This window comes from Salmo trutta, chromosome 2, assembly GCF_901001165.1.
Source record: "Salmo trutta chromosome 2, fSalTru1.1, whole genome shotgun sequence".
In the NCBI taxonomy this organism is placed as follows: domain Eukaryota; kingdom Metazoa; phylum Chordata; class Actinopteri; order Salmoniformes; family Salmonidae; genus Salmo; species Salmo trutta.
The window spans coordinates 54,823,533-54,849,529 of NC_042958.1; the positions used below are offsets into that span (position 1 = coordinate 54,823,533).

The window sequence follows — 25,997 nt, forward strand, 5'->3', positions numbered from 1 at the left end:
CAATTTTTTTTATTTATACATACAGTATCAGTCAAAAGTTTGTACACACCTACTCATTCAAGTTTTTTTTACCATTTTCTATATTGTAGAATAATATCGAAGACATCAAAACTATGAAATAACACAAATGGAATAATGTAGTACTCAAAAAGTGTTAAATCAAAATATATTTTAGATTGTTCAAAGTAGCCACACTTTGCCTTGATGACAGCTTTGCACTCTCTTGGCATTCTCTCAACCATCTTCACCTGGAATACTTTTCCAACAGTCTTGGTGGAGTTCCCACATATGCTGAGCACTTGTTGGCGGCTTTTCCTTCACTCTGCGATAAAACTCATCTCAATTGGGTTGAGTTCGGGTGATTGTGGAGGCTAGGTCATCTGATGCAGCACTCCATCACTCTCAATCTTGGTCAAATATCCCTTACACAGCCTGGAGGTGTGTTTTGGGTCATTGTCCTGTTGAAATCTGGTTTGCACTTAGTGGGACTGGTGTGTCGCTGCAGAATGCTGTGGTAGGCATGCTGGTTAAGTGTGTCTGGAATTCTACACAAGTCACAGACAGTCTCACAAGCAAAGCACCCCTACACCATCTCCATGCTTCACGGTGAGAACCACATGCGGAGATCATCCGTTCACCTACTCTGTCTCTCAAAGACACAGCGGTTGGAACCACAAAACTCAAATTTGGACTCATCAGAACAAAGGACAGATTTCCACCAGTCTAATGTCCATTGCATGTGTTTCTTGGCCTAAGCAAGTCTCTTCTTCTTATTTGTGTCCTTTAGTAGTGGTTTCTTTGCAGCAATTCAACCATGAAGGCCTGATTCACGCAGTCCCCTCTGAACAATTTGGCCAAAAAGGCCTGATTCAGTCTCCTCTGAACCGTTGATGTTGAGATGGGTCTGTTACTTGAACTCAGTGAATCATTTATTTGGGCTGCAATTTCTGAGGCTGGTAACTCTAATGAACTTATCCTCTTCAGCAGAGGTAACTCTGGGTTTTCCTTCCCTGTGGCGGTCCTCATGAGAGCCAGTTCCATCATAGCGCTTGATGGTTTTTGTGACTTGAAGAAACATGAAATGTTCCAGATTGACTGACCTTCATGTCTTAACGTAAGGATGGACTGTCGTTTCTCTTTGCTTATTTGAGCTGTTCTTGGTATAATATAGACTTGGTCTTTTACCAAATACACTACCGTTCAAAAGTTTGGGGTCACTTAGAAATGTCCTCGTTTTTGAAAAAAAAGCGCATTTTTGGTCCATTAAAATAGCATCAACTTGATCAGAAATACAGCGTAGACATTGTTAATGTTGTAAATAATTACTATTGTAGCTGGAAACGGCTGATTTGTAATTGAATATCTACATAGGAGTGCAGAGGCCCATTATCAGCAACCATCACGCCTGTGTTCCAATAACACATTGTGTTAGCTAATCGAAGTTTAGCATTTTAAAAGGCTAATTGATCATTATAAAACCCATATGCAATTATGTTAGCACAGCTGAAAACTGTTGTTCTGATAAAAGAAGCAATAAAACTGGCCTTCTTTACACTAGTTGAGTATCTGGAGATGCATTTGTGGGTTCGATTACAGGTTCAAAACGGCTAGAAACAAAGAACTTTCTTCTGAAACTCGTCAGTCTATTCTTGTTCTGAGATATGAAGGCTATTCCATGCGAGAAATTGCCAAGAAACTGAAGATCTTGCACAACGCTCTGTACTACACCATTCACAGAACAACCGCAAACTGGCTCTAACCAGAATAGAAAGAGGAGTGGGAGGCCCCGGTGCACAAATGAGCAAGAGGACAAGTACATTATAGTGTCTGGTTTGAGAAACAGACGCCTCACAATCCTCAACTGACAGCATCATTAAATAATACCCGCAAAACACCAGTCTCAAAGTCAACTGTGAAGAAGCGACTCCGGGATGCTGGCCTTCTAGGCAGAGTTCCTCTGTCCAGGGTGTGTTCTTTTGCACCTCTTAATCTTTTATTTTTATTGACCAGTCTGAGATATGGCATTTTCTTTGCAACTCTGCCTAGAAGGTCAGCATCCTGGAGTCGCCTCTTCACGCCAATGTGAATAATCCATTAAAAATCTGTTGTTTCCAGCAACAATAGTCATTTACAACATTAACAATGTCTACACTGTATTTCTGATCAATTTTATGTAATTTTAAATGGACAAAAAAAAGTGCTTTCCTTTCAAAAACAAGGACAAGTGAGCCCAACCCTGCCTTGTCACAACACAACTGATTGGCTCAAACGCATTAAGGAAAGAAATTCCACAAATTAACAAGGCATACCTGTTAATTGAAATGCATTCCAGGTGACTACCTCATGAAGCTGGTTGAGAGAATGCCAAGCGTGTGCAAAGCTGTCATCAAGGCAAAGGGTGGCTACTTCGAAGAATCTCAAATATATTTTGATTTGTTTAACACTTTTTTGTTTACTACATGATTCAATATGTTTTTTCATAGTTTTGATGTCTTCACTATTATTCTACAATGTAGAAAGTAGTAAAAATAAAAACCATTGAATGAGTCGGTGTCCAAACTTTGACTGGTACTATCTATATAAAAATGTTATTACAAGTCATGTTTTTTTGTTAACTGTTACAGATACCTCTGACTGGCTTGATGAAATTTGTGGGTTTTTTCCCCCAACAACACAAAAGAAACAGGGGCGGCTGGTAGCCTAGTGGTTAGAGCGTTGGGCCAGTAACCTAAAGGTTGCGGTAGCCTAGTGGTTAGCGCGTAGGGCCAGTAACCTAAAGGTTGCGATAGCCTAGTGGTTAGCGCGTAGGGCCAGTAACCTAAAGGTTGCTAGATCGAATCACCGAGCTGACAAGTTAAAAATCTGTTGTTCTGCCTCTGAACAAGGCAGTTAACCCACTGTTCCTAGGCCGTCATTGTAAATAAGAATTTGTTGTTAACTGACTTGCCTAGTTAAATAAAAGGTTAAATAAAATATAAGACAAGAGGAGGACAGAGGGTTGCAGCTAGCCTCCATCCTCTAAGCAAAAACCAGGCCAGGGTCATATTCATTAGGGAACCAAATGGAAAAAGAATGGACTGAAACCGGGAGGGACCACCTGAACTTGTCCAATAGGGGGAAAAAAAGAAAGTGTTTTCCATTGCATAACATTTGTAGTTGAGACGAATATGACCCAAGGAGGACTATCTCTATGGGAGACCCGTACCGTGATGTTCTCCAGGTCCAGGTGCTTGTTGTGTACCGTGTCGCACAGCTTGCGGATCTTCTCCTTAACCTTTGACATCTCCTTGGTGGTGAGCTGGTCATCCTTGGCCACCGAGTGGTCCCCATCCAGCTCCAGCAGGCGGATCATCAGGTCTAGACTGGCCCGGTCCAGGTCCATGTTGAGTCTGTCTCGGCTCAGTATGTACATCAAACTAGCTGTGCACAGGGACAGGTTCTAGAAGGGGGGGGGGAGGACAGAGAAAGGATATGTGAACCTGATATCCTGACTTTTTAAAGTGGTGTCACTAACGCAGGTTGTCACTAAGCGCGAAAACCATTTGTCACTTGGCAGGCTCCAGTTAACGGACTGAGCTTCTCCACTGATCTGACAGAAACCAAGTCAAGTCAGCCACAGTCTCTGGAGAGGCAGGGGCCTTTACTTACCGGGTGCTGTGGGGCGTCGTTGAGTGTCTTGAAGACCTGGGCCACCTTCCCCCTGGCCCTCAGATGCATTCTGAAGCTGGGCATGGCACACCTGGTGGCCAGGCTAATGACACTGCAGGGGAGGACAGATAAATACTGTTTTATTGAATTGAACAGAGAGGAGGGGAGAGGAGGGTCACTGCCTCTGCTAGATCATCAAGCTCTTAACTGCCCTGAATCATTACCTTAACCATAATGGAGATGCCAAAGAATGTGACCATGTACCAGTGATTAGCGGAAGCTAGTCTTACCTAAGGCAGCGTGTGTTGAGGGGCTGGCCACTCTTCAGGCCGGTGGCCAGGTACTCGAAGTCGTCTGTGAACTCCTGGTTCTCTCCAAACTCCACCACGTCGTTGAAGTGCTTGACATGCTGGACTACTGTGTAAAGCTGGGGCAAAGAGTTGTTGGGTTCATCAAATCACATAACGTAGGTACTAGATCAAGCTGTAGAGCCCAGTGCTGCTATTCTCAGCATCAGAGCTATACACCCACCAACCGCCTGCCTTGTTGGTCAGGAGCCAAGACCACAAACACAAGACAGCAAATGAAACTGCAGATGGAATTTAAAGATGTGAGACGCCCATTACACTGCTCCTGCCCACACTGCAGTTCCTAGAGGGGCTAACACTGCTTAGCATGCAAGACACTGCTGTAATAAGATAAATAACTACAGATGGTTACATTAACCACTGTTTAGGGATTCAGGGATCCTGCAGTATTGTCTTATAGGAGGTATGGAGTAATCGATACACAGCCTCAGAATTCACTGATTCGTTTCAAGAGGCTTTTTCTAAATAAGATGAATTACCCCTAACCAAACCAGGTACGTCTGATCATTATCCTTTCAGTTGAATTGGTGCTTTTGTTTAACTCCATTTCACCATTGTAAACCAGGGCCCATATTCATAAAGTGATCAAGGATCAGGTCCCCCAGTCCAAATAAAACTTATTCATTATGATCTGGAAGGCAAAACTGATCATAGATCAGCACGTTTAATCCAAGATGATTGATACATACAGCCCCAGGACAATTGCTTGTATTCTTATAGGCTGTGCTTTATAGATACTGAGTTCCAGACACAACCTGTGTTCGAATACCCATACTGTATACTACATACTTAATGAGTATATACACACACACACACTACGTACTATTAGTTCATTTTAGTATACTGTAAACGAACGCAATCCTTTCAGTTGAGCATACTAGTGCTACACCTGTCTCCCAGAAGTTGATGCTGTCGCTATGCAACCTCTTGTTAGCATAACAAATTACTAGCTAGACATTTTACAACTTCGAGTGCATTCTTCAATTCAATCTGGAGTGCCAGAGTGCGCTCTGGGCGTTCGTAAATTCATCAGTTATTCTGAGCTCTGGTACACTCGAGAGTGCTTTGAAATCGGAGTAGCTAGCCAGAGTGAATTTACGAAAGCACCCAAATGTCCATTGAGAACACACGACTATACCACTTAGCAAAGAATGACTGGAATAATCAATAAACGTTGGGTAGTTAGTTAGATAGCTTATAGTTAATATACTGTTAAGTTAAATGCATTAGTAGCAAACTAACGTTAGGTAGCTAGCTAAAATACCGGTACATACTGCTGTAATGATATGCTATGTGGCTCGTAAGGATAGCCTAGCTAACATATTGTTAGCAAACATAACGTGTAAGGTAATTTATTTGAAAAGTCATTATTTTATTTCTCAATTATTTACAGCAAAGAATTTGTATCCGCTCTCGTTGGACTTCGGCTGCATATTTTACGCCATTTTCTGAAGAATTACATTACGGGCCCTAAAAGCATGGAAATAGTGTCCACTGTTATTATAGTTCGTATTTTGGCAAATTTAATACAACATCCCAGAACTTTTGGCATACTAACTATATCCCATACTATGACAAATAAGCATACTACATACTGAATTTACATCACAAATAGTACGGTTAGTATGAGTATTCAAAACACAGCTACAGTGATGGGTTGCCAGGTAGAACAGAGAGCATGTTGTGTTGAAGCTCACCTCCTTGTGCTCTTTCCTACATTTCAGTGCGGTGACGATGTCCTGGTAGGGCTCAGTGGGGAACGACACAGACTTGATGACTTTGGGAGGCGGGCACGGCGGCGCCTTGAACAGGCCATCGGCTTTGTGAGAGTTAGCAGAGTCCTTGCTGCCCCCGCTTGACTGGCTAGCCTGGTAGACGAATAGAACGAGAGAGAAACGAGAGAGAGAGAGAGAGAGAAACGAGAGAGAGAGAGAGAGAGAAACGAGAGAGAGAGAGAAACGAGAGAGAGAGAGAAACGAGAGAGAGAGAGAGAAACGAGAGAGAGAAACGAGAGAGAGAGAGAAACGAGAGAAACGAGAGAAGAGAGAAACGAGAGAGGAGAGAAACGAGAGAGAAACGAGAGAGAAACGAGAGAGAAACGAGAGAGAAACGAGAGAGAAACGAGAGAGAAACGAGAGAGAAACGAGAGAGAAACGAGAGAGAAACGAGAGAAACGAGAGAAACGAGAGAGAGAGGATAAGGAAGGAAGAAAGGAAGGAAGGAAGAAAGGAAGGAAAGGTGTGTGTGAGACAGAGTGAGAAGGGCAGAAGTAGAGAGTGGGTTCAGAGGGAGACAAGCAGAACCACACAGCCACCTGCTCTCAGCTCAATACACGGCGCTGCTGCTGATTCATGCTGTTGAACACCAGCCAACAGCCTCCTGCCCCTTACATAAGGCCAGATAAGGCCCAGTAAAAACACTCAGTTTCACACCACACACAGGCTATGAGTCTCTTCTAGCAGTCCGAGGGAAGGCAAGGGATGAGGGAGTTATAGGGACCTGTAATACATGGCTAACATTACAGATAAGGAGGAGTGTTCAGAGCGGTACTAACATCATTGGTAAGACGGAGGAGCGTTCAGAACCGTACTAACATTATCGGTAAAGAGCGTTCAGAGCTGTGATGCATTTTTAAAAGGATAATGAATTCCAGGAAATGGCACAGTGCCACACATGCATCTAATGACATATGGAAAATGAATCAGACGCAGGGTGCATCCTAAATAGCACCCTAGTGCACTATAAAAAGGGAATAAGGTGCCATTTGGGACACAACGTGGATCAGTGGCCTTAAGGGGGTAAACTACAGTGAAGAGACCAACTGGAGCATGGTTTGTGGTGGAGGGAGCGTGAGAGTGAGGATGGAAAGGCAGTGTCGTATGGAAGTTATGGGTCGAGGGTATGGAAAATTGCATTAGAGTGTTCACTGTCCCGTTTCCATGTGACTGATTCAGCCATGTTGCTTGTACTTGAACAGAGAGCAAGAGAGAATGAGACAGAAAATGAGAACAGTTTGTGGTGCAGTGTTCACCAGCTGCAGAAATCTCATACCTCTAGCTAGCTGGATAGGCAGGCTGATGGGTGTGCCAGGGCTAGTATTTGGCGTGTTGTTGGTGGGTGACGCCCGTAACTTGGGTGGTGATTAGGGGGGAAGGGGGTTACTCACGGGTGCAGTGGTTGAACGGAGTAAAGGCGGCGGGGGCAGCTCCTCTGGCTCTCTGTTCCAGTGTCTGGCATTGTACACAGCTTTAGTGGGAGACTACAGGGGAAACAGAAAAACATGAGGTAAGTCCATCAGGTTACTTCACATTCCATCACAGTTCAGCCTTTCCTGCTAGAACAGTGTTACTTAGAACACATCAAATGAGAATCACTGATCATCACACTACAACCCAACTGCAACAGTATACTGTGTTTAAAAGCAACTAAGCTGATTCAAAGTGTAGTCAATTCATCCTAATTTGAGGTGATTTCTGATACTAGACATGATCTCAATGTCTTGGAACATAGCACCTCAATTCACTCATCAAAGTAGAGCAGGGGTTCCCAAACTGTGTTGGCCCGTGACCCCATTTTGATAAACATTTCTTGGTGACCCCACCATGTCAAAAAAAGTGATGTAATCAACAGCCAAAGTTGACTTGTTTTTTTTAATTGGGGCCATGCCAGTCTATTACAAATCAGTCCGATATAACTTTGACAGTATTTTAATCTGAAAGAAATATGGTTTGAAGTGACTGAAATGCATCAGAAAGGTATTGGGAAGTTCAGAAGATCATTTGTATGATCTTCTGTGTAGAAAACATATTTTTCCCCAGTCTAATTTAGTGCCTGGTCTTGTCCACTCAATTCTAACGGCTTGTGGGCATTGTAGAGGGAAACATTACGTATCAAATCAAATTTTATTAGTCACATGCGCCGAATACAACAGGTGTAGACCTTACATTACACAAGCCCCTAACCAACAGTGCAGTTTAAAAAAAATACGGATAAGAAAGTATGTACGTGTTCATTAGAGTTCTAGCTTTCAAAATATTTTGTAGCATAAACCGTTCAAAAGATAGCGCCATATTTGTAGGAAGAAAACAGAAACCGCTGTTTACTATAACCGCATCTAGCGACTACGTGATGTAACCCCGGTTCTATGAACCAAGGACAACTTTTCTCTCGCACCCCCATTTAGAGAGACATGATACAGAGAGCGGATTGGTTACAAGACATCAGTCTTTGTTGGATCCTGTAACAAAGAAGCCCCAGAGAGAGAGAGCGAGAGAAACTAAATGAATGCCTATTAAACCACCAGAGGCAGCCAGGACTGCTCAAACAGCAGGACTGACTGGAGACAACAGCCAGCGCTGTGTACATACACAGACAGGCGTGGGTATGCACACAGTCACACAAACCTCCTCTCTGCTTAAAGGGAGCCTATTGGCTCAGCCTGTTGCTGGGATATTAATAATGAATCAAAGAAAAAGGAAAAAGAGAACGAGAACAAACGTTGTCTGAGGACAGAGCACTGCAGGAAACAATAAATGGAGAGTACGGAGACGTTCATTTAGGCCCTCTACTCTTAATGATCCTAATCAAGAGGGGACAGACAGGAAGATTCAACGCCCACCCCGCACCTCACCCCCATGGGAGTGTGAGCTCATGACAAAAGGCATTTTCTGTAAACATGGGCACTTACCGCACGCACGCACACACACACGCACACACACACGCACACACGAGAAGGTCAGATACAAGGAAATGAACACTTGAGCCCTCCCTCCCCAACACTGCCAAATTAAGTCATGTTTGACCAAGGCCCTCAGACTAGTGCAAGCAGGTAAACACAGACACACACACTTAGCAGAAGACTGAAGAGCTGTCATTTACAGCTGTAGGTGGGGTTCAATTAAACCATTCAACCAGACATCAGCTGTTGTGCTCCAGGACCACTCAAGACAGTAACAGCAACCCTGATCTGGTCTTATGAGACATGGGCAATTCCATGATAACGGAAATACGCTGAGACTCCGATTTGTCACTTTAAAAAAATGTTTTTATACCAATCAAAAACCATTGAAATTAAAGTTTAACCATAGAACAAGGACAACTTTTAACAACTTCCACCACTGAATATTTCACAAAAACATTTATAGGAAGAACTTTGCAGATACAAAGTTTGTAAATTGTTCAAAGTAGTCTTTGTGCATATAGTTGTATGCTTTGTTAAACTGAAATCAATAGTTTTTGTTTGACATACATTTAAGTGAAACATCGGAATCCCAGCTTAGGGATTCCGATACACAAGTAAACATACTTGTATGACTCATGACTACACCATCTCACACACACTAATGTCGTTAAACCTCAAATGAGCCTCAGATTTAAAAGCTGTCGTTAAAACACCAAAACAAAGCTGTGAAAGAAAATAGAAAAAAGCCACTTCATGTTCCTGCCAGCCATCAGCCAACCCAACCCTGTAAACCAGTTCGTTTTGTTAAAGACAGACAATCACAGAACGTGTGGAAACAGACAGAGGCACTACTATGTATGAATCCAACATGACAACCTACACCAAACATAGCGCCAATACTTGTGACCAGGGCCCCTAGTGTACTTCATATGTTAGGGAATAGGGTGCCATTTGGAACGTACACTACCACCAACAAGGTATCTGACGAGATTATTGCCTCTTTCTCTACCGTATTCAGCCCAGTCTTCTACGCCATGCTGTCGGTGAGCCACTGAAGTCATTAAGCCAGAGTGAGAATGATTATGATGAGGAGTGGTGGAATGCTGGGTCTTTAAACACCTGTGCATCTCTACCGAGGAGAGAATTGGGCTTGACACTATAAATAACCTGTGGCGCATTCTTAGGGTTCTCTGCAGGATATTTTAACAAGGTGATATGCCGAGTATGCCGTAACTGCCATTTCCTGCAATATAGAGCAAAAAAAGGCCTTAAAAAGACAAACCCTGATTCTAATTTAATGACTTTTAACCGTCTGAAATGAGTCATTACCAACCGTCATAAACACCCACAACGTTAAACCCCGTGAGGAGAATAGCTCTCAAGGCAGGTTAAAAATGTTCAGAGTCTTCCTGCAATCCAATGCTGCTGTTTTAAGCGGGCCAGCACCACCCACCCAACCAACCAACCAACCAACCAACCAACACGCATCCTGTTACTGACGCCTGGCCTGCAGAAATCATTTTCACGGCGCAATGAGAGCACACATGCTCTCAGGTTCAACTGTTGCACGTGAAAAAATGCCCAACATCCATCTTGTGCACAAACATTGGAGCTTAAAGCCAATAGAAAACAGGAGCCATAAGCCTCTCCTTAGGCAACAGGCACACAAACAGGAAGAGAGGTTGGTTCAGCAGGACCAGACACAATAACAGACTGAAAACAGGAAGAGGAATCCTAGAAAAATCTATAAAGCAATAATAGCAAGACTTTTAAGAGAGATATGGGCCAAATCACTGCCTCGGGACAACCACCAGGGAGATAAAGAGAAAAAACAGCCAAGTTAACTGGAGGACTGAGAGTGAGGAAGATGGACAGACAAAGAGAGTTGAAAAGAGTGTGGGCAAAATGAGAGAGAGTCGGTAGATGTATCATATCCATGATTAATGTAGGAGAGCCAGTCTGGCTCAGAGTCTAGAAGTGTGCTGTGAACAGAGGGGAGGGAAGGGCAGCCTTGGCCTGTCCACAGGCAGCAGACAGAGCCCTAACCAGCCTGACAGAGAGCGAGAGAGAGCTACTCAATAAACACAGCACACTCGCTGTTCAGCCACGTCCACTCATGCAGACTGGAGCAGTGCTAGGTGCCCATAAACAGAAATGATATGAATTAGTCAGAGACGACATGATAATGATGGTGGCCGTTAAATCAACCTCGAACATCTGACATCAACAGATTGGCATATGGGCAAATCTACGGTAACAGAATGATGTGGAGACTCCAATGTTTCACTTTAAAATGTACGTCAAACAAAAACCAATGACGGCAAAGTTAAACAAACCAAACTCCATGCACAAGGCACACCGAAAATTTGACAAAAACACATTTACTTTAAACACAGTGCAAATGCAAAGCTTGGTAACAGAATGAAGGCACAAACAGAACAAACCGTCATTCTGTTACCAAACTTTGCATCTGCACCGTTCTTCAAGTAAATGTGTTTATTTTCAAATTCAGTGGAAATTGTTATAAATCGTCCTTGTGCATAGCATGTTAAACTTTGCAATCATTGGTTGTTGTTTGGCATACATTTTAAAGTGACAAATACAGAGGCTCAGAATGTACATACACAAATAATGCATCAAGCACAACTGGTTATGCAGAATGAAAGAGGGAATTGTTGGATTATTATGCAAAACGGCAGCATTTTTCCTGTAATTTGTAAGCAAACTGCATGAGAAGAAGATAGATTGTTATGCATCCAATTCAAATCGTTTTTTGTAAGGGTTCTTTAGTTACAGGCTTTGCCCCAAATGGCACCCTATTACCTGCATAGTGCACAACAGGGCCCGGATCAAAAATAGTGCACTATATAGGGAAGTGTGCGCAATTCGGGACATGTCTATGTAAACTGCATGCGCCAGAGTGCCACTTCACTACCCCTGCAGTTGGGCCAGTCGCAATAGAAAACGCTGCCTTTTGACGACTTATGAATACCCAGGTCCTTTTGGAGGGCTATTGTTTTTCAAATGAGTTCGGCGCTTTTATTATTTTACTTGTATGGAGTACATTACAGGGCTATGTATGAGGAATCTCTGAGCAGAAAACACTTCCAAAGACTTGGAAGGCACCTTGGCACTCTACAGGTTTGTAGTAGCTCAAAAGCAAAGACGGATTTGAGAATACACCTAAAATGTGCAAGTTGCCTTCACAAATTATGACTATATGAACCATTGTATGACCTATAACTTGTACTTAACAACCTCAACATATATAATGTGCCTGATTTTCCCACAATATGATTTCACATCCCATTCCAAACATGGTCTTGCTCTTAAAGATCAAAAGTGGAGAACTTACAGATGAAGTCCATCTAAGCGATTAGAGAACGGGCATTAATGGTTCTCTGGATGAATTTAAACAAAAGAGGATGACCGTTGCTGGGTATGCAACTTCAGCTAAATGAGTGGAGTCCCATAGGTGGGGGCGCTTCACACCTATTGGTACCTAGGACCAGAGACCTTCAGTGACAGCTCTCATCGCTCCATTCATCCACATACAAATAATCCAACAAGCTGTTTTGGCCTGGCATCTCAGCAGCGCATACAGAGTGTAGTCTACTCATTCTCTGATGAACGTTCTGGGTCTAGTTCATTGGGCACCAAACAGACTGAAACAGGGAGGGAGCTACCTGACCTTGTCCAATAAAAAGCGCTCTTTTTTGTTTTCTGTTGGAAAACGTTTCGCTGAGGCCTGATGAACACGATCCTGGACTTGAGTGCAGGGAGAGTTGCCATAGAACACTTCTTACCTTTTTGGGGCCACTGAAGATCTTCCTGTTGGTCTCCTTGGATTTCTCCACCTGTTTTGCCTGAGGTCTCCTGGGCATCTCTAGGCCCACAGAGGCAGAGTTGTCCTCTGGGAAGTCCATCACATCTACAGGGGACATGCCAAAAGGTTGATGTGTGTTAGATTAGGACAGGAACATCACAGTTCATTACCAAATCCATAGAATTACATAAACAGAATCCTATCGTGAATTATAAGATCTGTGACAAAGTCATTACTAGCCTAAATTGTTTGAGTATAGTAGATTTACATTTTAGTCATTTAGCAGATGCTCTTATCCAGAGCGACTTACAGGAGCAATTAGGGTTAACCCTCAAAAGTCGATGTTCGTGCCCTGCGGAATTCTAATTAGCGTCATTAAAAAATTCACATCAAAATCCATCAGTTTAAGCTAGACATGTTTTATTTAACATGGGCTGCGTCTCAATCCACTGCACTCGCCTGAAGTCGGTACAGATGATTTGCCAACTTCTGTCTGTAGCGTCCGAACAGTTTGGGCTACACACTAATCCCTCTATGGAAAGGTGAGCCTCTCACGAACATGTCGGTTGTTTTGCTCTAGGATGCCCACAAGCCTCTGAACACAAGTCTAAAATTCTCTAAAACGACATTGGAGGTGGCTTATGGTAAATAAATAAACATTAAATTATCTGGCAGCAACTCTGGTGAACATTCCTCCAGTCAGCATGCCAATTGCATGCTCCCTCAAAACATGAGACATCTGTGGCATTGTGTTGTGACAAAACTGCACATTTTAGTGGTCTTTTGTCCTCAGCACAAAGTGCACCTGTGTAATGACCAAGCTGTTTAATCAGCTTCTTGCTATACAACACCTGTCAGGTGAATGGATTATCTTGGCAAAGAAGAAATGCTCACTAACAGGGATGTAAACAAGAAAGCTTTTTGAGCTTATGGAACATTTCAGGGATTTTTTTATTTCAGCTCATGAAACATGGGACCAACACTTGGTGCGTTGATATTTTTGTTCAGTGTAGCTGTCCCAGACAAGTTTTTGAGATCGGAGACAAAATCCCCATGCCGTTGCCTACTCGGGGCACATGGCCGTCACCAATGCTCGTTTAATGCGAGCGGGTCAGAGACGCAATTCTGAGGGATACCAATCTAGTCTTCGAGCAGTTCCAGACGTCCCGATATTTTCAAACGTTTGATTTTATCAGCACAAAATCTGCAATGCTCTTGTAGTGTGATATGAGCAACAAGTTTTGAGAACGGTGATCAGCAATAGCCAATGAGAGCTCGCCAGAAAAAGCCAGTAAGATGCCATTGTTTCACATCACCCAGAACGTGTAGACTCGAGCTGGAGCGATGACTAGTACTAGCATGCGTTTGTATTTGCCTTTAACCAAAGCCAAAGGGTAAAATCGTTACAGTTCTGAAATGTACAAGCAATGTTATTCAATTCAAAATGTTTGCTAGATATTGCAACTCTGTATGGCAAGTGTGAATGTCTGACTGAATGCTTATGAGGCTACTTTGCTGCACAGCTAGTAGCTACGTTAAATCTAAGCACATCCTTGTTTTTGCGAGACAACTTGCTATCTTGAATCCTCACAACCAAGTGAAGAATTGTGCAGTGTGATCCGTCTGTGCCACATTGTTTAGTGCGCACCACTACGTTGGCAAGACAACTACAGGAAAGATGGTCGTTTAACGCGAGAAGCTCAGCGACGTTAGGATTTTGAAAGTTGTGTAGTGTCCACCAGGCTTTAGAAGTGTGTGTGTGTAGAGATCTCCATGTTCTTGAAATTGACCTTGACTGAGTCTGTCCTGTACCGATGCTGGTCTGAGTGTGTGTGTGTGTGTGTGTGTGTTAGTTACTACTGGCCTCGCCTGAGGCCCTGTGCCTGACCTGAGTGGCTGCAGATCTGACTGTCCAGCTCCTCGCTGGCGGACAGGGGGCTGTCCACCCTCATCTCCATGGCAGCAGCGGAGGCAGCATAAGCTGTGACTGCAGCCGCGGCAGCCCTCTTAGCCTTCCTCCTCTCTTTGGCCTGGGAGCCCTCGTCTTCGTCGCTGCCGCTCATATCGTCAAAGCCAAAATACTTGATCTTGTAGTTGGAGCTGCCGGATGCCACCGGGTCAGAACTGGCTTCCTCCTGGGTGGCACCACGGCCTGCATCGTTTTCCCCAAAGCCAAAAAAGTCCAATTTGGTGTCTTTCTTGGTCTTGCACTGTGTGGGTCTGAACCTGGTAGAGAGAAGCAGAGAGAGAAGTTAGAACAACCTACACATATCCAATGTCTTTGAGCAGGTGCGAGATAGGATACGTTTATCAGGAAAATAGAAGAATCCAAACACATTTGAGAGCATAGCCTATACTGCAGTGTGCAGATTATTCCCACATGAGGAGAGAAACATACCTCATTGTTATGACTCAGTGAAGGGAGCATAAATAGCCCAAACATCATCATAATCTAACAACACTGATTATCCCAGTCTAGCGGTAAGTAGGTAGCAGTAGGTCACCTGGTGGGTTTAGCTGGTGCTGGTTCGATCTTCTTCCTCAGACGGCCAGTCTCTCCCTGGTCTGTCAGGGGCGCAGCCACGGCGGCAGCAGGGGTGTATTCCTCCATGACCCTGTCCTGAATGGTGACGTTAAACACCGACAAGCAGGACGGGTGAAGCACTGTGAAGTCTCTCGTCCGCCCGCGGCCCGCCGGCTTGCTGCTGTTCTCTGTATTGTTGGTCTCGAGTGGGCCAGATCCGGGCCCACTACTGAAGGCTGTACTGGTGCTAGTACTACTGGTACTGTCAGAGTCCCCGGCCTGCTTGCCTTTATTGGGCCGGCGGTATGTCCGGCAGTGGGTGCTGACCCTGAGCAGAGACTGGGAGTAGTCCTGGGACTCAGAGGGCTCGATCGGGATCTTGAAGTCCCCCAGGCCCACAACGTCACTGGGAGTGGGCTCTGGGGAGGTCTTGTCCTGCCTGGCCAGACTGAGACCATAGCCCCACTCGCCACTCCACATTGACGAAGGGGGGCTTCTGGGGGGCTCTGGGGTGGGGGAGGTGGGCCCCAGACCCATCACTGCGTCCCAGTTGTCGTAAGAGTCCTTGGCCTCACTCTTTAGGGTGGTGGTCTGCGCAATAGGCTTCTTGTCGCTTTCCGAGGCGTTGCAGTACCATGAATAGCTGTGTTTCTCCACAGTCGCACCCTCGCTGGACCAGCAGGGTTGGCTTGGCTTGGCTGGGGGAGGAAAGGCAATCTATTAACACAGTGTATTAGCACCACATTTTAAAAGTGCAATATGCCAAAATCGCTCCGGAATTTCCGGGTTACTAAAATTCTAATAATTCGACTAATTTCAGTTGGTGACACAAAACAAGCACTCAGAGGGCATAGAATCATTGTACCATCTAAAACGCTGTGAAAGATATTTTAATATTTAAAAAATATATAATTCAGTTGTTTGAAGCTGGCGTACAAAAACGAAAGTAAGACGCAAAAACTAAACATAAGGGAAGAATAGAAATAGCAGAAATACAGTGCATTCAGAAAGTATTCAGACCCCTTGACTTGTTCCACATTTTGCTATGTTACAGCCTTATCCTAAAATAGTTTTTTTTTTTATTATTACGTACATACAATACCTCATGAAGAGAAAGCAAAAACAGGTTTATAAATTTGCACAAATGAGTTAAAAATAAATTAATGACATTTACATAAGTATTTAGATCCTTTACTCAGTACTTTGTAGAAGCACATTTGGCAGCGATTACAGCCGAGTCTTGTGTATGACGCTACAAGCGGGAGTTGCACCCATTCTTCTCGTCAGATCTTCTAAAGCGCTGTAAGGTTGGATAGGGAGCATCGCTGCACAGCTATTTTCAGGTCTCTCCTGAGATGTTCGATCAGGTTCAAGTCCAGGCCACTCTAGGACATTCAGAGACTTGTCCTGAAGCCACTCCTGCTTCTTGCCTGTGTGCTTAGGGTCGTTGTCCTGTTGGAACCGCTCTGGAGCAGGTTTTCATCAAGGATGTCTCTGTACTTTGCTCCGTTCATCTTTCCCTCAATCCTCACTACTCTCCCCCAGTCCCTGCCACTGAAAAACATCCCCACAGCACGATGCTGCCACCAACATGCATCACCATAGGGATGGTGCTAGGTTTCCTCCAGACGTGACACTTGGCATTCAGGCTAAAGAGTTCAATCGTAGTTTCATCAGACCAGAGAATCTTGTTTCACATGGTCTGGTAAGAAGGGCGGGGGTGTATGCTTCATGATTAACAACTCATGGTGTAATCGTAACATACAGGAACTTGGCCTTTTGTTCACATGACCTAGACTTCCTCACAATCAAATGCCAACCATATTATCTCCAAAGAGAATTCTCGTCGGTTATTGTCACAGCCGTGTATATCCCCCCTCAAGCCGATACCACGACAGCCCTCAAGGAACAACACTGGACTCCATGCAAACTGGAAGGCCACATTTATTAGAGCTAGGGATTTTAACAAAGCAGATTTGATAACAAGGCCACCTAAATTCTATCAGCATATTGACTGTAGCACTCTTGCGGGCAATACACTGGATCACTGCTACTATAACTTCCGCGATGCATACAAGGCCCTATCCTGCCCTCCCATCAGCAATTCTGACCACGACACCATTTTGCTCCTCCGGTCCTATAGGCAGACACTCAAACAGGATGTACCTGTGATGAGAACTACTCAACGATGGTCTGACCAATCGGAATCCACGCTTCAATATTGTTTTGATCACGCGGACTGGGAAATGTTCTGGGCAGAGAAGAATATCTATTTATACCCTGACTCTGTGAGTGAGTTTATAAGGTAGTGCATTGGAGATGTTATACCCACTGTGACTATTAAAACCACCCCTATCCAGAAACAGTGGATAGATGGCGGCATTCGCGCAAAACTGAACAAGCAAACCACCGCATTTACCCATGGAAAGAGGACTGGGAATATGTCCGAATACAAACAGTGTAGTTATTCCCTCCGCAAGGCAATCAAACAAGCAAAATATCGGTATCGGGACAAAGTGGAGTCGCAATTCAATGGCTCAGACCCGAGACGTATGTGGCAGGGTCTACAGGCAAATACGGACTACAAATAGAAAACCAGTCACGTCAATGACACCAACATTACGAATCCAGACAAACTAAACACCTTCTTTGCCCGCTTTGAGGAAAATACAGTGCCTCCGACGCAGCCCGCAACCAAGGAGTGGGCTCTCCTTCTCCGTGGCCGACGTGAGTAAGACATTTAAACGTGTTAACCCTCGCAAGGCTGCCATCCCAGACGGAATCCCTAGCCACATCCTCAGAGCATGTGCAGACCAGCTGGCTGGTGTGTTTATGGACATATTCAATCTGTCTCTATCCCAGTCTGCTGTCCACGCATCCTTCAAGTTGGCCACCATTATTCCTGTACCCAAGAAGGCAAAGGTAACTGAACTAAATGACCATCGCCCCGTAGCACCCACTTATGTCATGAAGTGTTTTGTGAGACTAAGGATCAAATCACCTCCACCTTACCTGCCACCCTCGACCCACGTCAATTTGCATACCGCCCCAATAGGTCCACAGATGATGCAATCGCCATCACACTGCCCTATCCCATCTGGACAAGAGGAATACCTATGTAATAATGCTGTTCATTGACTACAGCTCAGCAATCAATGTCATAGTACCCTCCAAGCTCATCATTAAGCTTGAGGCCCTGGGTCTCAACCCCGACCTGCACAATTGGGTCCTGTACTTCCTGATGGGCCACCCCCAGGTGGTGACGGTAGAAAACAACATCTCCACTTCGCTGATTCTCAACACTGGGGCCCCACAAGGGTGCGTGCTCAGCCCCCTCCTGTACTCCCTGTTCACCCACGACTGCGTGGCCACGCACGCCTCCAACTCAATGAAGTTTGAAGACGACAACAGTAGTGGGCTTGATTATCAACAACGAGAGAATACAGGGAGGAGGTGAGGGCACTCGGAGTGTGGTGTCAGGAAAACAACCTCTCACTCAACATCAACAAAACAAAGGAGATGATCGTGGACTTCAGGAAACAGCAGAGGGAGCACCCCCCATCCACATCAACGAGACAGCAGTGGAGAAGAAAGTTAAGTTCCTCGGTGCACACATCGCGGACAAACTGAAATGGTCCACCCACACAGATAGTGTGGTGAAGGCGCAACATCGCCTCTTCAACCTCAGGAGGCTGAAGAAATTTGGCTTGTCACCTAAAACCCTCACAAACTTTTACAGATGCACAATTGAGAGCATCCTGTTGGGCTGTATCACCGCCTGGTACGACAACTGCACCGCCCACAACCGCAAGGCTCTCCAGAGGGTGCACAACGCATCACCTGGGGAAAACTACCTGCCCTCCATGACACCTACAGCACCCGATGTCATAGAAAGGCCAAAAAGATCATCAATGACAATAACCACCCAAGCCACCATCTGTTCACCCCACCAGAAGGCGAAGTCAGTACATGTGCATCGAAGTTGGGACACAGAGACTGAAAAACAGCTTCTATCTCAAGGCCATCAGACTGTTACACAGCCATCACTAACACAGAGAGGCTGCTGCCTACATATAGACCTGAAATCATTGGCCACTTTAATAAATGGATCACTTGTCACTTTCATACTGCCACTTTAATAATGTTTACATATCCTACATTACTCATCTCATATGTATATACTGTACTTTATACCATCTATTGCATCTTGCCTATGCTGCTCGGTCATCGCTCATCCATATATTTATATGTATATATACTTACTCCATCCCTTTACTTAGATTTGTGTGTATTAGGTAGTTGTTGTGGAATTGTTAGATTACTTGTTAAATATTACTACACTGTCGGAACTAGAAAAGCACAAGCATTTCGCTACACTCGCAATAACATCTGCTAACCATGGGTATGTGACCAATAGAATGTGATTTTATTGGATTTTGGTGCCTTTTGGCAAACTCCAAGCAGGGCTGTCATGTGCCTTTTACTAAGGAGTGGCTTCTGTCTGGCCACTCTACCATAAAGGCCTGGTTGGTGGAGTGCTGCACAGATGGTTGTCCTTCTGGAAGGTTCTTGCATCTCCACAGAGAAACTCTTGAGCTCTGTCAGAGTGACCATCAGGTTCTTGGTCACCTCCCCGACCAAGGCCCTTCTCCCCCGTTTGCTCAGTTTGGCCAGGCAGCCAGCTCTAGGTAGTCTTAGTGGTTCCAAACTTCTTCCATTTAAAAATGATGGAGGCCACTGTGTACTTGGGGACCTTCAATGCTGCAGAAAGGTTTTGGTACCCTGCCCAGATTGAGAATACGGCTGTAATGTAACAAAATGTGAATACTTTCCTAATGCACTGTAGAACAGATCTACCGCTTTTTAGACTTGCTACCAATGAGAATGATCGATCTATAACTCACCTTTTTTTTTATGCGAATTTGGTCAAGTCGCCCAAAGTCAAGCATTAGGCAGTTAATGTCTCTGACAGATGTAGCATACAACAGATGAATTCAAGCTATCTTGACGCCTGCCACACTGCGACATGGGTGCCATTTTTACATTGGATGGTGGTTTCAACCATGTATGAGAGAGTATTAACTAAGTGCTAGGGCTGTGAGAGGACCAGCACACCCTGGTAAAGCTTTTGGTACAACGCTGAGAATATGCTGAGTCAGAAAATGTCTCCAACTCTGTTGGTCTAAGTCACCACAACACCAGGAGACTGGGTGACAGTGTGGACATTGACAACACTGGCTCTTGTAATTATTTACGTGCACTTTAAAACCTACTGGGTGGGACAATAATGGCTTGCTAAAAAACTATACTGGCAGTTGAGTTCCAATAGGCTGCTACATACCACTTGCATTCAGGTTCTGGTATATACCCCTCCCTAAGGAATGTTTAGGCTCGCTAGGCTATATGACTAGGGTAATAGTGCACAGAATATACCTTAGGCCAGGTTTCCCCAAATGTCGGCCCGCGGCTGAATCTGGCTGATGATCCTTGCCTTAGTCTCCTCCCTAGGATAATTTTTGACAAGTCCCAATCTAATCCTTCCAAGGCTCGGAATCCCAAAATCAGTCGCAGAAGATAGAAGCTTCGTCACTGACAAGAGCTGACACCTCAGTCCAAAACGTCCATAGAATTCAAAGCTCTTCAGCCAAGGGAATTGAAGAGATTCTCCTGTACTTCTGTATACTTTTTAGCCAGTAGTTCTAAAAGTAGCACTCACAAGGCAAAAGTAGTCCTCAAAAATTGCGTACTACATCACATATGTGCAGATATGTGCACCACATGCAAACAAAATTGAAAAGCTGTCTAACAAAAAAAATCCTCAACTTAAGAGATACTTTGGCATGTTGGCAATGAGGCCATACATCTACTTCTCCAGATTCAGATGAAAGTGTGGATACCACTGTGTCCAGAATGAAGAAAGTTAGAGGTAGTTTCACGAGCCAATGCTAACTAGCGTTAACACAATTAATTCCAGTCATTGCGCTAACGCTAGTTAACAATTGCGCTAATGCTAGTTAGCAATTGCGCTAACACTAGTTAGCAATTGCGCTAGTTAGCAACTTCCTAGTCCTAGCGCAATTATCCACGAGTTAATCTGACTCTGGGAAGTAGATAAATGGCATTGCCAAAATCCCAAATTCCCCTTTAACGGAGCTCCAAGTACCCCTTTAACGGAGCTCCAAGTACCCCTTTAACGGAGCTCCAAGTACCCCTTTAACTGAGCTCCAAGTACCCCTTCAACTGAGCTCCAAGTACCCCTTTAACGGAGCTCCAAGTACCCCTTTAACGGAGCTCCAAGTACCCCTTTAACGGAGCTCCAAGTACCCCTTTAACGGAGCTCCAAGTACCCCTTTAACTGAGCTCCAAGTACCCCTTTAACTGAGCTCCAAGTACCCCTTTAACTGAGCTCCAAGTACCCCTTTAACTGAGCTCCAAGTACCCCTTTAACTGAGCTCCAAGTACCCCTTTAACTGAGCTCCAAGTACCCCTTTAACTGAGCTCCAAGTACCCCTTTAACTGAGCTCCAAGTACCCCTTTAACTGAGCTCCAAGTACCCCTTTAACTGAGCTCCAAGTACCCCTTTAACTGAGCTTGGCATATCAATGAGAAATATCCTATCACAAAAAAGACAGTAAGTAGACCTACATCCTCAATCTACATTTTACTTCAAAATAACTTGGGTTTTGTCATTAATTCAGGGTGTTGTGGTTTTTGCTGAGAATGCCAAGACATTTGATGAACAGGTTTTGTTTTGAATTACCCTTCCGCCTCTGTAAATATAAATATTTTTTTTAATGGGAATGTTTTATTTTCAAACCCTTTGCACTTAAGAAATCATCGGACTGAGAAAATGCCTGATTAGATTTCAATCAGAGCCGTAACAGGCCTGGTTTATTATGCAGTTGGTACTTGAGGGATTTTGAGACTACCCTCTCGCTGTCTGGCCACTCTGAATGCAAAGACAATCACGCCATCGTCGCTAAAGACTGAGCACCTCGGAGTTAAAAAGTTTTCTAGATCCAACTAAGCTTTTCAATAATTAGCCACATAAAAAAGGGCCGGTCGGAATGCTTTGCTTGACGAATCCTTATACGAGGCTCAATAAGTATTAACATCAGTCTGACCGCAAGTCCCGGCTGTGAAAGGTTTCCTTTAATCCCTGATCTGCTCATATTGATTTCTCCGCCAGACAAACAAGTAGAGAGTTTCTATGGGTGGACAAGTGAACACTGGGCCTTGGAGGATATCCTGGGTTTGTGTAGGAATGTGGCAGTGCTGTTGCTAAATGTGCCAATGAGTAACACTTTCAGTTCAGTTTTCAGACTGACAGAACTTTTACTCATGTGACTAACGCTAACTTGCATGACAAAGGATTTGCTTGTGGCTATTGTGCCATACCTGAGCCTGCAACTTCAATTCCTACAGAAATGTGTCAAACAAGCCCATCCTCTAAGTGACTCAAAGCCTAGACAAGTTCCAGTGCCACTGATTTGAATGACAGAGTCACAGAGGGCATACAGCCATATGGAGGAGTGAAAAATTATGTGATACTGTTTTTGCAGTGGACAAGGGCACACAACAGCAGGCAGCATTGCATTGAAACGGGCCCGTAACTAGACCAATAAGTTGCTGCCTCTGGCAGTAAATAACATTCAGCGTGTCTGCTTAGCAATGCGGAATACAATCAGAACCACCTGCCATAGAGGAGATGGCCTCCTAAAACGAGGCTGTACCCGTCAAGTGGACCAGTTTCGTATTAGAGAAGAGCATCAACATAATGCAGACTGTAAATTTTGATGGGTTTGCTTCTCCCCAGCGAGTGCTTTGGGTGTAATCCACAAGAGCCACCTGCTAGGCTGACAGTTGGTGCCCATTATTCCAGTCCAGAGGGTAAGCTAAACTCACTCCTGGCAGCCTGTTGAAGCCTGCTCCACAAACACACTGCCAGATTAGATGTTTTTCTGTTCCAAGATTTGGGCTATCAAAGTTTTCCCAAAGTCAAAAGCGATGTTTGTAAAGTGGTAAATTGCTGTTCAATTGAAATGACTACTTGTCTGAATCCTAAGGTCAGCTACCAATCTGCTGTCTACATCAGATGGCTGGATAACTTGATAATTTAGCATTTTCCTTTTGTAGACTCACTAGCACAACTAATTTATTGTTTACAACTCAGCTTTTATGATATTGGATTACTAATATTGGATCACTAAAGACAAACAAAATATTTGGTACTCAGTCCTATAACTACCTTAAAAACACATTTGCTTGAAATCAATGACAGGAAATAACTGTTTCAATAATTATAACAGAAGTTGGCTGACACTGCACACAACATTTGATCTTAACAAATGAGTCCGCCACATTGCAAGCAATTTATCCCTTCAACCTTACACCCCCTGGAAGCAAAGGTCTTTTGGCCCAAGATTCGATTCTACATTGGATTAGTAATCCTACTTTGCAACACGAAGCTCCTCCTACCTGTTGTGGTGGTGGTGTTGAAGAACCTGGCTGTGTCCTCTGTGACCCTCAGTTGGCTTCTGTCACTACCCATGCTAGAGGTAGCTTTACTGGGAACAAGGCTGCTCTGCTGGCTGCTCCTGGACTCCAGGCAGAAGCCTGGCCTCCCTGCCTGAGGCGGCTCTGCTGATGCCGGCTTGGCGGGGGAGGCCTTGGCGTGTGGGAAGCGAGAGGTGACCGTCTTGGACTCATCATCGCTGTCAAAGCCAAAGGGGTCCTCTGAGATCTCGTCTGAGAGTTTGGGCCTCTTGGGCTGCTCTGCCACCTCACTCCTCTGGCCCGGGCGCTTGGAGCTCACCTTGGCCTTGTATGTCGTCTCGCCCCATTTGGTGCTGAGCGTGGCTCTCTTGTTGGACAGGACCTCATCAAACTTGGATGATGATGATCCATCGCCGCCCTTACGGCTGTAGGTTTTACCAAATCTCGATGTCATTGTGGCATCTGTTTCATATTCTCTGGGACGGACACAAAATATAAAATGCATTAGTTGCTGTCATCATAGGCCATTTCTCATAAAAGCAATCACAATATTGTGGTTGAAATGTACTTTTACTGTAATGTTTTGATTTTGGATGTAATAAATTAATACATCTGAATTATTGGCGATTCAGTTCATCAGCACCCAAATGTTATTGGGAAGTTGGCATTTCACCACTACGCTATTGTAATGTTAGTGCAGTGCGGTTCCCAAACTTGGGGTCAGGACCCCAAGCAGCATACTACCCTACATCCCACTGCTTGCTTGCCTCAAGCTAAGCAGGGTTGGTCCTGGTCGGTCCCTGGATGGGAGACAAGATTCTGCTAGAAGTGGTGTGGAGGGCTAGTAGGAAGCACTCTTTCCTCTTGTCTAAAACAAATATCCTAACGCTCCAAGGCAGTGATTGGGGACATTGGCCTGTGTAGGGTGCCCTCTTTCAGACGGGACGTTAAACGGGTGTCCTGACTGTGGTCACTAAAGTGCCCATGGCACTTATGTTAAGAGTATGGGTGTTAACCCCGGTGTCCTGGCTAAATTCCCAATCTGTCCACCTAATCATCCCCAGCTTCCAATTGTCTCATTCACCTTCAAATGGGCATAGAATACAACCTTTTAGTGTCAACTAAGGACCCCTTACACTTCATGTCATTGTGTTGAGACACCCTGCAGGACCTAAAATTGTGTTAATATTAACACACAGCTTTAACTAGGGAATCAAATGTTTCCAAGTGAGGTATGCTTTATTTTCCAGTTTAAATGTGTAGTTGTGCAGTAAAATGTAGGGAACTCTTGCGTTAGTGGGATCTTTATTATCAGCTTGAGTAAACTGAGACTACTGCCGCGTTAGCATACTAACCGGAACTAGAAAACTCGGAAATGTCCGACTTGCTGAATCGTTGAACGCGGCACGTGTATGACTACAACCAGTTAACAAGTCGCAGTTTCCTCGTTCCGATTAGCACTTTAAGGCAGCATCAACTACTCTGGATGTGGCTAACGCAATGTGTGTACAACTAGCTAACGTTAGCAACAATACACCACAATTAGCATAGCCACTATACAGTTAGCTAGCTAAATCAATCAGCTGACGTTATTGAAAAAAAAAAATAGGGTGTCTAGCAGCAGTACATAGAAGCAAAGTTAACGTTATCTAACTAGCCTCGATAGTATCATGATATTGACCTAGGTAGTTATAGTACTAATTTAGTGTTGAGACCAAAACAGACCCATATGGCGAGCTAGCTAGTTGCGACGTTAGCTATGTAACTAACTTAGCCATTAACGTCGTGTGACAGTGCGCTGGCTAGCTACCGTTAGCTAAATAACGCCAACGCCATCTGCAAAAAAAGTTAAACGTCCTGTGCGTTGTTCATTAATATAATAATATTTGGCTAACACGAACATCATTTAGTCATCACATTATCTGTGTGGCTAGAAAGTGAGCAAAAAACAATTTAGCTAGGTAAGTATAGTAACGAACTAGCTAGTTAGCTATCAGGTTAGTATCAACAGACGAAACATGATTGACGAACATCCACTTTTCACATTGATTTGGAGGTTTAAAGTAGTTTGAAAAATCACTGTATATTTCATAAAATGTAAGTGAATACAACAGCCTCACTTACTAGGTGCGCGAAAAGACCGAACCACTCAACAACACTCCGAAGGTGTCCGCTTCCCGCAGCAGATTGGGCCTCCCTTACAATATAAACAAGGCTAAATTGCCTGTAGTAATGACAGATAGAGGACAGTCAATGACTGCACAAAGTCCTGTGTTTTCTGTTTAACAAAGTTATTTTGATAATGTTGGTTTTACGTCTGATATATTCCTTTTTTGAAGCTATATTAAACTCAATTGTCTCCTCTTGTGTTACACCGATGGCTTGCATTCGGGTTCCCCCTCCCTTTCGCTTCCAACCGCACTGTCACCTACCCGCTATTACACTGTGGTCCAA

At 44.3% G+C, this 25,997-nt stretch overlaps 1 protein-coding gene across 1 annotated transcript in view; it reads right to left on the reverse strand.

Annotated features, from left to right (window-relative positions):
- Positions 1–25,997, reverse strand: part of LOC115157523 (wings apart-like protein homolog) — a 46,843-nt gene extending 20,846 nt beyond the window's left edge. The window contains exons 1-10 of the mRNA XM_029705863.1: positions 25,668–25,997; positions 23,526–24,019; positions 15,028–15,745; positions 14,412–14,749; positions 12,504–12,628; positions 7,183–7,275; positions 5,714–5,884; positions 3,939–4,075; positions 3,649–3,760; positions 3,206–3,439 (exon numbers count right to left, since the gene is read on the reverse strand). Of these exons, the coding sequence (XP_029561723.1) occupies positions 3,206–3,439; positions 3,649–3,760; positions 3,939–4,075; positions 5,714–5,884; positions 7,183–7,275; positions 12,504–12,628; positions 14,412–14,749; positions 15,028–15,745; positions 23,526–23,997 (2,400 nt within the window). The 5' untranslated portion in view covers positions 23,998–24,019; positions 25,668–25,997. The remainder of the gene's footprint in view (positions 1–3,205; positions 3,440–3,648; positions 3,761–3,938; positions 4,076–5,713; positions 5,885–7,182; positions 7,276–12,503; positions 12,629–14,411; positions 14,750–15,027; positions 15,746–23,525; positions 24,020–25,667) is intronic.